The sequence below is a fragment of the Macrobrachium nipponense genome, chromosome 5 (assembly GCF_015104395.2).
Source record: "Macrobrachium nipponense isolate FS-2020 chromosome 5, ASM1510439v2, whole genome shotgun sequence".
Lineage (NCBI taxonomy): Eukaryota > Metazoa > Arthropoda > Malacostraca > Decapoda > Palaemonidae > Macrobrachium > Macrobrachium nipponense.
Window position 1 is genome coordinate 94,928,914 of NC_061107.1, and position 15,897 is coordinate 94,944,810.

Consider the following 15,897-nt stretch of genomic DNA (forward strand, 5'->3'; position numbering starts at 1 on the left):
TCGAGTACTGGACTGACTGCCTCTTGTGAGCTGGCAGTTCGTCGCGTCCTGTCGATAAGAAGGGAGAGTGAAAATTCAGTGGCAGTATTTCCGTATTTATCATTTACTCAGCGCTATGGCCATGCTCGAATAATTTGTGAGAAGGAAATGTCGGAAACATAAAAGGATTCTTTGCTATTCAGTGTAGAGTACACTGAACAGAGAGAGAGAGAGAGAGAGAGAGAGAGAATACCATTAGAACACTGGATAGTCTGAAGATTTTTCTTAGAAACAAGTGATTTAAAATCTTTGTGGGCAGTCGTGAACGTTTTTATAGATTTCAGTACATGCATACATACAAGCATATATATATATATATATATATATATATATATACATATATATATATGTGCATATATATATATATATACATATATATATATTATACTATATATATAATATATATTAATATATACTTATAATATACATATATATCATACATATATATTACATCAATAAGATATATATAATATATATATTATTATATAATATACATACATAACATACATACAATATATATTAATATATAATATATTATACATACATATATATATATTATTTATATTCTATTATATATATATATATATATATATATATATATGCTTAGATAAGAGAGAGAGAGAGAGAGAGAGAGAGAGAGAGAGAGAGAGAGAGAGAGCGAGAGAGATATGCCAAGTTTAAGTGAAGTCTTCTGAATTAACGAAATGAAAGTTTTACAAGCCAAGTCCTTCTAAGCCTCAGCATCATTTCCAATAAAGAATAAACAATATTTTCTTTGTCTCTGCTTTGTAAGACTTAGTGTTTCATCCATGTCAATTAACTGTTAAGCACTTAACTGTTAAGCACTACTAATTGCTAGGTTAAATTTGTACACGCTTCTTATCATACTATTTAGGTAAAGTTTTTATTCCTCTCTTTTCTTTCTTTCTGTAAAAGTAATATATTTTCAGAAACAAAAGTTGATATAGTTTGATGAAACATGACATCATAAAATAAATATATTTGATAAAAGCTTACACAGAACAATCCTAAGGTTGAAATTTGATATCAAAGGAAGATATGTAAGATAGTTTGAAGGATATACGTAAATCAAAGTTCAATCTGTGTAGAAAAGTAATTAAAACTACAAACATCGAACCCAACGATATTTGATAATGCATGAAAACATATTTTTTTTTCACCTTGACAAATGTGTTTCTTAATTAAAAGACAGACAGGCAGGGTCACTGTAAAGGAAAATCTTGATAATAAACTTTAAGCCCAGCTGAAGTGAATCATATTGCCCAGTCTGAAGAGGGAAAAATAATTCTTCAATATAATTCTAAAAATTGAAAGTACAACACAAATCAAACGATACATATCCTATTGGGATGACTAAATAGTTTATTCTACCTTTGTGGGGAAAATGATTTATGTTTGAAAAACTTCCAATAAACCTTTTCCCAAATGGAAAAGCAACCTTGTTCAAAATGAGATAGGAAAATGGAACCATAGTTTCTGAGGATGCTGGGTGTTTCAGACAAACGGTCTCTTTGTTATAGGATAAATCCTCGCCGAGGAGGCTTTAGCATTAGGGAATAGTATACTCTAAGCCTATTTCGTGCTATCCTTCTCCTTCGAACTAAAAAGGATTCGTGGTTAAAGCTCCTCGGGGCTCAATGCAGAAGATATTCCATGCTCCAAGAACGCTGAATATTTTCCACTAACCATTTCCTTTGTCAGCCCAGGCAAGGGAAAGAATGAGAAAAAGCACCGTCCAACCACACATCATTCTCGTCTTTTTTATCCCCTTATCTATACAGCAGGACGCCTAGGATCCGGGAAGCGGCCAGAAATCCTGTAGGAAGAAGAATCACACAGTTTAGAAGCTTAAAGAACTTATGTTTTCTTTTTTGTCACAGGGTTTATATTCAGGACGTTGAGCATAGTTATTTCTTTTTTAGAACAGATGAGGTGATTTATGAATAGAGAATTCCACTTTGTTGGGATCAATGGAAATTGTGGAGAAAATGGACACCATTATTTTACTTAGTACAATGTTTTTATTTTCAAAATCCAAAAATCGCGTATTAGTGTATACTTCGAAAGAAAAATCTTTCAACTTTCTCATCTGTTACTTACTTGAGTATACAGCAGTCTCGGACCTATAAAACGCACACATACACACACAAGATTAGTATGATTTCTTTTAATGTAGACATACTTTGAAGTCGGCAGCAGAAAGTCAGTTCTTGAATTAAATTCTACCAAATTACAAATCTATTAACTTATAACTAAACTCATTTGAGGACACTTACAAATACTTGCATAGAATGTGTACGAACACACAAACAACTCATACATGTTAGCTTAACTGCAAGCATGCTAATGTATGGATTCGAGCTGATATAGAGTTGCATTGTATTGTCGAGTAAGGAATTATAGAAGCGAGATCGCGCCGGTGAATGTAGTGGAAATAATGATTTAATTGCCTCCGGAGAATCAGCAGAGGAGGAGGAGGAAATTCCCAGATAAGGAGAATACTCTTGCAAGGATCACGGAAATCTCCTTGAGGAGAGAGAAGGGGAATCGTGGAAGAGACAGCTCTGTTGCGCCTAATTATCAAGGCTCCTCCTCACGGAGACCTTTTGCAACGCGCGCTCTCTCATTTTTTTGCAGCTGGCTAATAGGGTTCCTCTGACTGAAATGGGATTATGAAAGAAGAGAGATGGACTGACTAACTCACTGACAGTTCGGCTCAGTTAAGATCCTCTTTGTTTCGTATTCACGCTACTTAGAATTATCTACACAGTGGTGGAGATTATGCAAATACATGAACAATGTCGCTATATAGATAGGCAGATAGGTAGATAGTTAGTTTTTATGTCATATCCAATATATTTAAAGGATTCATTATAGTGATGAAAGAAGTAAAAATAGATGTATGGATAGAAGTTTCCGTTAATCAATCCGATAGCATATGTTTTGTAGCCTAAATTCCAGGTAGGCGGTTTTCATTTTCATTGAAACTGGGCATAGAAATTCCAAAATAAAATGAAGCTATTAAGTATTGCACACAAAGTGCAATACTTAAGGATCTGAGTTAAGATGAGTGGGCTTGGAAAGATGAGATAAAATCCCATAATCTTCCAATAAGTACAACTAATCCTGAACAAATGAGCTTTATTCAGTACAAGAAACAGGAAAATCATGACACAGAAAGAGAACTTTTGTGTCTGGATTCCCCTAAGCTCGTAAGACTTAGGGTTGTGCAACCTTCGTCAAGAAAAGCAATAAAAAGTTCCAGAGAGAACAAGAAAATTATCGTCCAAGGATGGACGACCGAGATCTCCGTCATCATAAGACAGTATTATTTTTTTCTTTTTCTATTCCGTTAGGTTTCGTTCGTTTCTTTCTCACGGATTTCGTGATACCGAAATACTGGCTACGGTAACTACGACCTGGTAACTGTTTTTAACATATCTTCATAAAAAAAATTAGGCTGTTGTTTTTTTTTTTTTTAGCTTATTTATACGTTTGTAAGTGATTTTTGTGATAATTCTTATCCTAAACGTCACGTATCTTAGGGCGTCTGTGGAATTATCAACGTAGGTCAGTCTCCAGGACTTTGCTTTCACCATTAGCATTTTCATGAGCCCATCTGCGACGCTTTGCTTATATTTTTTCAATTTATAAGGAAACTTCTTCACAGAAGGCTTAACAAGTTCGCTACCTGGCTCGTCGTCAGACCTACTAAGTTAAGCGACACTGAGGCCGGTAAGTACTTCGATGGGTGACTGCCAATGCTCTGTGCAGCAGAGCTTTAGCTTGTAACCTCAACCCAAGCAATAACTGCTGGAAAACGAACGAGTTATCATCCTCTAAGGCCTCACGCTGACAATGTCACAATCCTTTTAAGACGACAATTTAGTATAAAATCATTGAGACCGCCTCTGGGTCAAGAGAATGAAAATTATATGTATTTACTGTCAGTGTACGGAATAATATCCCTAACCCTACATTGCCAAGTAGAGGCTCACGATTTAATTCGAAAACACAGACACTCACGGACGAAGCAGTCGATATTATCTGGAACTTTCAACCCCACAAGTTTAATTCAGAGAACATCAAGTACGAAATGGTAAAGTCAGAACAATAAAAAGAAATCATTTGTCACGCTGCAGAGTGTGGATTCGGAAAATTCTTTTATTTTTTTATTTTTTTTTTTAGGAAATGAACCCCATGTGTCAAAAAAGGATAATGGGGGGAATCTGCTCATTTGAAATCAGTCCCAAGCGGCTGCCGCAGCGGCATTCATCATCGTCGTTATTAATGCTGGTTATTTTTTCATTTCAAATTTTTTTTTTACCGCGACTCATTTTTAATAGAATTTTTATTCTAGAAACTAATATTCAACGACTACTTAGTTTTGAGTCTTGTCATTTTTAAAATATAGCGAGGGACAACTTTTAAATAGCTAACATCTTCATTCCAAGGAGGTTTAGTTTTTAATTGGTATTGATAATTTTGATGCGCAAAGAGAACGAGACTTCAATACATGCATCTTTACTTTAAAGATTAGTCACGGTACGTGACCACGAACTTTTGATTTCTATTTAGTTTAATTTGCTATAAATCTTTATCAACATTCAGAACACTGATATTTTCACTTTCACCGATATCCATTAAGTATGTTCTAAATGCCCTATAATAACCCTGTACAAAGTCACCCTAAATATTGAGAGAAGGGCGTAATTACTGATTGAAAAATAATGCGACGCAAGCTATTCACACGAATATGGCGACATTTGCATATTTGTCTTTTTCCCTTACATGTGTCTATTTCAGTTGGTCCGCTGGTATAGTGGTTAGTGTCGTGGAATGCCGCTTAGACGTCAAGGGTTTTTGTCTCCCCAGAACGGTGAAGAATCACTGGCTCTGTATCGTGATCAGTTACTGCTGCAGTGTGGGCTCTGCCGTAGGAGGTTGAAACCAAAATTCTTTGGAAGATTGTATTTCAAGTCAGTGGCCCCTTTGTGCTTATCCCATGTGAACAGGTTTCATCTACTGAAATAATAATAATAATATTAATAATAATAATAATATTGAAGTAATATTTTCCTTGCGTAAAGAGTTAACCGGTAGTACACGCAAAAAAAAAAAAAAAAAAAAAACTAAGAGAAAAATTATGCTCAAGTAAGTAAGCAAACATTCTTTAAATAACCCGGCGAGGAAAAATAGAACCATTGCTCCCCCGAAATGCAAAAATTCACAAGTGAAAAGTAAAACGCAATACATAAGTTTGAGCGCAGGCACTGAAATAAATGGAAAAGTTAGTATTGCAGAATCACCACAAATTGCAACCTTAATTATTATGAATTGTTACCAATATTCATTACTCTTTAGCAATGCTCCTTTTTTGAATTTCTTGCTGGCGAATCCGCGAGCATTCATTTGAATATGAAAATGAAGAACTTTGATTTATGGGAATAAATGATATAACTGTGGAAAAACGACAAAACTGTGATGTTTGAAAACTGGTGGAAAGGCCAGAAGAATTACTTCAGGCTCCGGAAACGAAAGATTACGAAAAGGCAGGCGCAATAATATTTTCGGAATCTGAAATGTGTTTGATACTTGTATATCTGAGCGAAACATCTATTTTGCAAACTAGTTTATATTGATCAACGTAATATATTGAATTTATTTTGCTAAAGTGCTGTAAATCACCTTGTATTTTGACCCAAAAGTGCAATATGATGAGGTCACACAAGTAACAAGAACTGGTTGACATGTCTCCTATCTAATACCGCGATATACAACAAATAATTTTTGGATAGGTCAGTTATGGAAAACAAATAAACAAATTAACCAAAGTAACCCCTGCCCCCCCCCCCCAAAAAAAAAAAAAAAAAAAAAAATAAAGGCAAGGGACTGGACTGTCATTTCCATTCGCCTGCGTATCCATCCTGCAGATATCCCTGATCCCCTATCATCATAACGAACCTCATCCTCCCCCGAGACTCGTACTGGAAGAATAATCCCGCCTCCTAATTCAATAACACACCGCATGGCGTCAATTAGGGTTCCTCTTTAATCCTTTGGCCTGAGTCTGCATATCGCTCAGATGAAATCTCGCGGAATCCGACGGAACTGATCAGTTCATTTGCGTTTTTCTATTGCAGCCTAATGCTCCGCGGCGATGTGCGGGCGTGGAACCTCCCCCGTCTTTTGGAATTCAAATATGGTTGGTAGAAAAAATGAAGGCACAGATCAACATAATTTATTCTCTTTAACTTCGCTACGTTTTACTAGACATGTGTATTTAGGACTCTGTATATATGACCTATTTGATGGGAACATGTGAATGCATTTAGGTACATACGGATTTCATTTCATAACTTACGTGCATACACACACATACACACAATTACTTAATCACGTGACCAGGTGATGTGTCAATGGTTGACACTTCAGGCTGGGAGGCACGTCAGAGACAGACACTGATCCTGCGTTAGTCCCTCCTTTTCCCCTTTGAACTGCGTAGAAAATACGAAATATCAAATGTCCTAAGACGCCAGAACATTGCCAGTTCAATGTAACTGTAACACAAGTAGTTTCTACTAAGAAAGAAAGTTTCAAAGTCAAGATGAAGCAAAACCAGAACAAAAAATGCCTTTTCCCGAATCTCTTTTCTTTTCTGTTCGTATTTCTTATTTTATCTTTGTAGTTGAACGCACCCCGCTACTCTCTTGGGCTACTGGCTCGGTTCTGTCTCCTTTAGGCCCTACTACACGAGCGTTACTAAACCCAAGTAACCAAGCCTCCCTTCTAGGGAGCGAGATATTTTCCCATTATTTCAATGTAAACCGTCGAAAGCAGATTACACGAGCGTAGCTTTTACCTCTCCAGGGCGCTTTACATGAGCGTCAGTCGTATGGCTTAAGCTAGGCTAAGGATCTAGCCTCCGATAAACATACGCGATGAGTGTGAGTGCGAGTTTTCAGAATTCCTTTTATGCTTTTAACCTGACTTGATGGTATATGTAGAATAAAAGCTTTTTCTCAGCTCCAACACTGACAAATAGCAGCTAAAATGGGACATATCTGCGTTGGTTAAAATAGAAAAAAGGAGGAGAAAAAGAAAAAAATATGGAAAACGAGTTGTCATGGACTTTTCTATATAAATCACTGGCTGCTGTGAAGCAAGAACCCGTGTCAATACAAAGCTGGCCTAATTCAACGACGACGACATTGTCTAACCTTGTATCCAGAGGCATAAACACAAAGTAATGGCAATAACACAAAACTCACGTAATAACAAAAACGGGAAACCCTCTGCGTCGAAAGGTGACCAGCCACCTCTCAAATACCCCTAATAAAACTTGGCATTCAAGTGTCAAGGACCTGTGTACTGTTGAGCAAACAAGGTAGCCCTAATATTCGCGAGGATGTATTTATAGTCTAGCAAGTGGACCACTTGGCTGCCTGGATGATGCCCAGAGGCCCAGTTCCAGCTACTTCACGAAGCGACACTCGCGACCAGAGCATCGATAATAACTATCAGGGGGAAACCAACAAGAGTTTTTCGAAGACTCTCCCGCTCCACCGCTCGGAATGAGCTACGTTCCTGGAACTTCCAGCCTCCCAACTTGGCCAGTTTTCCATTTCTGCCTTTTAGAAACGACTCCATAAAGCCCATTCGTTCGCACGCCCACGTGCTTAAGTGCTGGTTATTGGGAGACTCGGCCATTTCGGCCGTAGTATCATAAGGTTAGCTGAATAAGAATTTGACTTCTAGTGCCTCTTGCAGCCAAGTCCGTTAGATACATTTCCGGTCTTAAATACGAATGTGATATCTGCAGATGGAAATTTGTCTAAATTCTGCTTCTTATTCCTAGTGTGAAATGAAAATGGTAGTGATGTTTGCAGCTACACCGATTGAATCAGCTGTGATTATTACCTCCTAAATAGTCTTTTGTTCTTATCAACAAAAAGAGATAAAGGTCATGAAGATTTAAGGTAGAGTAACTAAGCTGCAATATCAATTAGTATAGTTCATAATACTTTTGACATTCAACTAGGTTTACTAAAAACGGAATAAATGTTAAGTAACAAAGAGATATAAGAAAATTGTATTTCCAAGTGATACGAAGCAAATGTAAATGAGATCCTCTGCGTTAATGAATTAACTTTGAAAACTCCTGTTCTTGCCTTACCCCAGTTCATGAAACGCTTATCCTTTGGTCCTCTTCAACGTAAAGGCGTATGTGGTTGATATTTAGCTAAAATATAATTGCAGACCGACAAATGGCTGCTATGATATTACCAAATGCTGCTCAAATTTCAATTACTGGGAGCTGCCTTACGTACTTTCGTATTTATTGTTTTTCCTTTTTCCATCTCAATACAGTCAAGCAAATGTGAAGTTACTCGGATACACCGACCGATATGAATAGTTTTTAGCGAATACAAGTTAACAGCAGGAGTACTTTAAAATCGTTGGTTCACGAATGAAAATATTGCCCTTCATTCAACGTTAGGTAGACAAAACTTTTGTTTGAAAGAACACTTAATTTCAGGTAACTGTGATCAGTTTGTAAGTAAAAGATCAGTTCAAGTGCTATTCCAGGCTGCTTGCGATTTTATTATTTTATTCACATACATGCGCACAGACACACACATACATATATATATACATACACATATGTACACATATATACGTATATATATATATATATATATATAAATAATATATATATATATATATATATATTATATATATATAATATACATACATACATATATACATACATACGTATTACAAGAGTATGAAGAAAGGAAGCCTGCTCTGGTTTAGTTACTAAAGAAATTAGGACAAGTTCAAAAGTTCCAATGAAAGGATGAGGTCAGTGAATATCTGACCAAAACAATTGCCATACTTATGTGAGGTAAGGTGCAGTTTTATTAGGGAAAACTTTTTCATAAATATTTCACCAAAAATAACAGTGGTCGATAAAATATGTGCAAACAGACAAGTCTTGATGGAAATGGATTTTTCCTTCAAAATCTTTATTTATAGATTCTAGTCTTTTTACTTGCTAAATTTCTGTTATTTTGCTATCTTGTATCAAAGATTATTCCTTTTTCAACTGAACATATTAGTAAGGTAAATTTGTAACGCATTTATTTTATACCTAATCATATGTAAAATGTTTGATGCTTCGATCAAAATAATATCATTAATCCTGGATATGAGATTAACATTTTTGTGTAGAGTCGTACATCTGTGAAAAATGTAATTACCAATTTTAATCGATTGCTCTGGGCGATTTTACATAATTAAATTAACAGTTACAAAACAAATGAAACGTTTTAGGTAACTGTCGGAGTGGAAGTAGTGGTTATTTGTGTATCGTTTTTATCAGAAATAGTATAGCTACGGTGATTAGTGTTAGAGATTTTCAAGCCACTTCGAATATTTTGATTCTTACCATCATCCTTGACTTTAAATCATTTAGCTGCTAGTTTAACAACGCTCGTGTTAGATGATAAAATATTTCTTTAAAATATTTCCCCCTTATTCCAGTGACAAACTGAAATAAAAATAATTGCTCTTTCACAGCATTAAGAGAACGACTATATAGATTTCCTCATGAAAAAATCAAGTTAATGCTTCATTTTCAGTAAAATCTGAAAATGTAAATCTTTTCTGGCTTATTCTTTTATGTAATGAAGAAAATTCGAATCATCATTACAAAAAAATATAACAAGAAAGAGACTCCAGTTTCGTCCCCCTGGAGTTATTATTTTTTTCTCGTTTTTCCGCGGCAATATCTCTGCGTATAACGAAGATGGAGAGGTCAATTTTCTTGCCGAATTGCTGCTTTACATATCGTGAATGATCAGTCTGAAGGATGTTTGACTTCATATTTTCTCCTTTAAAGGTCATCTTGGGATGTAATCTTTCCCCCGATTGTAACCGTGAAAGTACGGAACAAGTTTTCGAAAAAACAATATTAAGGTATTGTTTCCTCTCATCTCAAATATCTTTACTTGCAGTTTTTTATAATATGAGCACACACACACACAATCCATATATATATATATATATATATATATATATATATATATATATATATATATATATATATATATATATATATATATAGTACGGGTCCATCCTCTCTCCTTCCTAGATCCTTTACTTTACAACCTTTAAACTCCTTTAATTTAGCTAATTTCTAGGAGATGCGATCAATGAAGCGCATATAGTAGCATTTCAAACAGCTCTCAAGGTTAAACACATATCATAATTTGGGAAAAAAAACAAAAAACATCTCATAAATGGAAAGACCTTTCACGATTCATATCCTCGTCAAAGGATGACGTCAGCACCGTTTCAGAGCTGAGAGTCGTTTGCTTGACAAAAGTCTATATATAAGACGCTGAGCATAAGGAGTTTTTGGGGACGACAGGATTTTCCAAGACTTCTTATTGCATAATTTTCCCCTTTGAATGCTGAAACAGCTTTCTGCAATGGAACGGAAAGCCAAGAAATATGACAAGAGATCATTATCTGCAGTAATTGGAAATGTACTACAGACTCGGTGCATTTGTCATTAGAGGATGCATAGGACATCAGGGAAAATCAACAATAATATAATATAGATGTCAATGTGAAAAGCCTGCCAATAGCAATCGAAAGCTTGCAGTCTTATTAAATCATTAATGGAACACTTACATTAGTGTATATTTATCCATTACACACACACGCATATGCACACGGACACACGGTCACACACATGTATATATATATATATATATAATATATATATATATATATTATATATATATATATATATATATATATATCAGTAAAATTAAGTTTCTCAAATGGAGGATGAAACCATCCTTTGAAGTTAACTATAATCGCCACTATACTCCATTAATATACCATAAAATAAAACTGTGACACCCTCACTGTTCTGCTGTAGAGACTTTGCAAAACAGGTAGACCAGTAGGGGAAGGGGCGAAGGGTGAGGTGGACATATTCTTCTTAGATGGGCATATTTTGAGAAATATGTGTTTAGGTGTCTTTTAGAAGAAATGGAATGAATACATATTCTTCTTAGATGTGTGTAAGGTATCACTGGATTTAAGAAAGTTTTAAAGGAGTTGGTTAGGGAATTTCTTCCCGTTTAGAAGTGAAAGGCTAAGTTTAGGTTAAGTTGGGTTTGGTTAGGTTGGATTAGGTTAGGTTAGTCCAAAGAAGTCCCCTAACGGTAGTTTGGTCTGGGATACATATTGTGATTATTCTCAAGAAGATTCTATGGTTAGTTTTTAAGAAATGGCGTCCTGCTTTTTTCAGGGAATGTCCCTGTAATATGCGGCCGGGAAATGAGTAGCCCTCCTTTGTGAGATGATCTTCCAAATCTATAATAAGAGAAAACTTAGGTTAACCTTGACAGAGATGTAAACATGTATTCAAGATGTAAAAATAATTCTATCTTCAATCTTTTCATGAAAGATGTGTAACAAGTCTTTATTGCCCACATTCAGTGGTAAAAACACTTACTATCCCATATGTGCTGTTACGCTCTGAAGATATGAGAAATTTTAGAAATGGAACAGCAGTCAACAAGATTAAATTAAAAGAATCACAATCTTATAAATCAGAAATTTTTGAACCATAGATAATTGTATATAAGGCCGAAAAATCTTTACAGTAACATCATGAAAAGACACGCAACCAATTCAGTCATTGTTAGTATGAGAATGAAACTCTGACAAAGTACACTGACACACCACACCACACACACACACACACACACACACAAATATATATATTATATATATATATATATATATATATATATATTTATATATATATATATATATATATATATATATATATATATATATATGTGTGTGTGTGTGTGTGTGTATGTATGTGTGTGTGTGTGTGTGTCAGACGTGTGAGTGAGAGAATTAGTAAATATGTGAATCTGTAAGGTTCATCTACTTTCCAAATCATATTTAGAATGACAAATGCTGACATACTTCGAATACTCTTGTAATATATCATGTCTGTCTGTCAGTCTGTCTCTCTCAGAAATTCATGTGAGGTGAAGGTTCTCAACAACTGTCAAAATACGTAATGGTTAACGAACACTCCACAGTGATTAGTAAACAGACACTCTTGTTTGGTTATGAATGTGTAAACAGGCAGTCTTAATTACCAATAACTGGGTTAAAGAAACTCTTAATGAATAAATGGAGACACTCATAATCGGCCATAAATGGATTAGGCATCACTGTGACCGTAGGCGTGATTAGATTTGATGGGAGTGGACCAAGAACGTACCCTCAGGTTAGTTAACCCTCCGACGACGAGATGCATTCGGGGGGGATCAAGAGCATTTCCCAAGGTCAGCTGACGCTCAGGTGTGGCTCGAAGCGACGAGGGAATTATCTCAACCCAATTGATTTGAGATCGATACTCTCTCTCTCTCTCTCTCTCTCTCTCTCTCTCTCTCTCTGTGGCTGGAGGGGAGGATTCAAAGGATACCTCATCACACCATGTAAATGGCCACAGAAATTGAGGACGAGGCGGTCGAGAGCTGACGACATGAGAAATGAAATGGAAATAACCAAACCGTCCAGAAGGAGGAGTGAAGAGTACAGAGGGCGAATCGGAACACCGCATCAAAAGAATAATTCAAGAAAAATCTCGACGACCTTGGAGGTTATCTTCGCCCTTCTTTCATGAAAGTACACTGAAGAATTCGGTGGCGTTCCGCCATAGTATCTGAGATATAAGAAGGATATAAAGTAAGATTTACGTTATTGTAAATCAGTTGCCCAAAGAACGACTTCCAGTTTGCAATGAGATCGATGTGAAGAAATGCTGGTCTTTGATTCCATCTCATCGGGTGTTGAAAGAGCTGACCGAGGCGAAGGCATTAAAATGTATTATGTTAGGATAATAATAGAAGTACGAAAGGTTACAGGTAAGATTGTGATGGAGTGATAACTTAAGACAGTTCCACTTTTCATTATTCTTTTGATGTGGTGAAATCCTTATCACTTTTTTTGATAGATACAGCATCATGTTATTTTTTTTTCCTTAAAGGAAGAAGACGAATACCAAGCCTTGTATCTAATGCTGAATGAAAATTTATGGGATCTACTGCTATTCCATGGTGGCTCTATTTTTCCATTAGACACGGTCGTCGCCTTCAAAATCTTTTATACCTCTTCATTTTCAACTGCAAACATCTCTTATTGGAAAAAAATAGCAAGGGGAGAAGGGGCGGGGGGTGGCGGGGACGGCGAGAGGGACAGGAAGCAAATTCCCGAGAAGTATAATAGTATTTCACCAGCCCCGGTTTTTTGCCATTTCCCTTAGCTTAGGTTCGTTTAGGTTAAGTTGGGTTTGGTTAGGTTGGATTAGGTTAGGTTAGTCCAAAGATGTCTCCTGACGGTAGTTTGGGTCTGGGGTACATATTGTGATTATTCTTAAGAAGATTCTATGGTTAGTTTTTAAGATAAGGCGCTCTGCTTTTTTCAGGGAATGTCCCTGTAATATGCGGCCGGGAAATGAGTAGACCTCCTTTGTCAGATGATCTTCCAAATCTAGTAGTCGATCTGGACTCGTTGCGGGATCTTAGCAATGACTAATGCGAAGAATCCTTTGCCATGACAGAATGTTTTCGTGGGAAGACACAGCGAAAGACCAAAATGAGGAGAGACGTTTCACAATAAGCACCAAAGATTGACGGCTGTGGCTTGCCAGGTAAGCAGAGGTGACCGGAGAAATGGAAAAATCTTAATAATCAAGGCACAGAAAAGGAAAAGAGATGGGCGAGTGACCACAAGTTCCAGCGTTTTTTGTGCACACTAACATACAATCTCGACAACAAAGATACTAACTTTCAAAGTACATTACTTCTCTGCAGTTTGTAAATACAGATACCTGGAAAATAAAATGATGCTCCTGTCTACTGCATGAACAGATATTTCTTGTGAAACGTCAGAATTATTTCTGATAGACATTCATAAATATGGAGGAAACAGATTAATACTGACATAATAAATTTGAAAAAAAAGTAACATGACCTATATAAAAGATATAAATTAATAAACAACCAAGAATTAGGGTGATAACTTAATTTCAGAGGTCTACCTCGTACAAAAAAAAAAAAAAAAAAAAAAAAACACTGTATGTAACCTAGTTTTGACCCCCTAATAGAGAAGTTGAAAAACAAAAGCAATTCAACAAAGTCTAGCAACAAATATTACTGTAATCAACTCTTTGGAAGTTGGCGGCATTATGTGTTCCCGTTTATCAGGCGAGTTATCTTTCCTTGTAGGCATTTTATCGTTTTCTATCCTGCGAATAACAAAGGCTTCGTAAACCTCCTTTGAAGATTTACTGGACAGCATAAGTTTAGCGATATTATAAACTCTCTTTTGAGAAATGACGAGGTATTACGAATCGGGCTCTCAAAGATCTAATCATCATCTTTTGCATATTGTGGTTTACTTACTATTTTCATCTGTGTTATGGCATCCTTTGCTCCTTTTCAAATGAGAGGAATGTTTTGGGGGAATATCCAGTTACTTTTGTGTTAATCCTTGCACCAATAGTTTCCACTCGAGTTCACGTACCGCCTTTCTTTTCCCCGCTGTTGAAATTTAAGAAAGTTACTGGAATTGGGTACTACACCAAAGAATCTCTCGACCTTTCAACTTGAGATCGCAGAGCTATTTTCCGCATGAAATAACAAATACCTTGAAGATGAGCTTCATAAGGAACGCAAATCTACCGTGACTTCAGAGCTTCGGGGCTATAGCCTTAAAAAGGAAGTTTCTCCTCGATTTATACAAAATAAAATTTAGTGCTGCCAAAACGTTCTTTCTGTAGCATAATCACGTGTGCACCATGAGCGGATTTCTATGAAGTAACATAGTTGATTTGTCAATGATTAAATGCAGTCAATATTTTTTAGACGTCCTGGAAATGTACATTGTGAACGTTGCCCTAAAATCTCAAGAGAGTTGGATGAGTTTTCGTTCTGTTTTTTGAGGAAAACAAAAAAGATTACACACACACACCACACAACATCACATCTCACATAGTATATATATACATATACTATATATACATATATATATGTATATATATACACACATATATAGAGCATATATATACATATGTATATATACACATATATATATACACATATATAACATATATAATATATACATAATTATAAATAAATATATTATATAACATACATTATATTATACCATATATATATTATATATATATAATATATATATAGTATAATTATATTTATATATATTATATTATATATATATATATATATATATATTATATATATAATTTCCTTAATGCCTGTATATGAATTACGGTGATGTGATAAATTAATATAATATATTAATATATATATTATATTTATTATAAGTATATTATATATAATATATATTATATATATATATATATATATTATATATTCTATATATATTTATATATATATGAATTTTTTATCACATCACCGTAATTCATATACAGCATTAAGATACATATGTCCTTTAAATATCCAATTCGCTCTACCTCGGAATTGATATATATTTTCATATATGGTAACCGAAAGAGAATTTTTTAGTTGATAATAATTTCGTCCTCTCGTGGATTCGAACCAGCTGACAGAGGAGAAATCAGGACGTCAGTGAAGTTACCGACTCTGTCCGCTGGTTCAAATCCACGAGCGGACGAAGTTGTTATTAACTAAAAAATTCCCCTTCGGTTAACATATATGAAAATATATTAATTCCGAGGTACAGCGAATT

At 35.3% G+C, this 15,897-nt stretch overlaps 1 protein-coding gene across 1 annotated transcript in view; it reads right to left on the bottom strand.

Annotated features, from left to right (window-relative positions):
* Positions 1–15,897, bottom strand: part of LOC135215126 (uncharacterized) — a 75,339-nt gene that overhangs the window by 18,246 nt on the left and 41,196 nt on the right. The window contains exons 2-3 of the mRNA XM_064249579.1: positions 1,747–1,876; positions 1–48 (exon numbers count right to left, since the gene is read on the bottom strand). The exon at positions 1–48 is cut by the window's left edge and continues 110 nt beyond it. Of these exons, the coding sequence (XP_064105649.1) occupies positions 1–48; positions 1,747–1,810 (112 nt within the window). The 5' untranslated portion in view covers positions 1,811–1,876. The remainder of the gene's footprint in view (positions 49–1,746; positions 1,877–15,897) is intronic.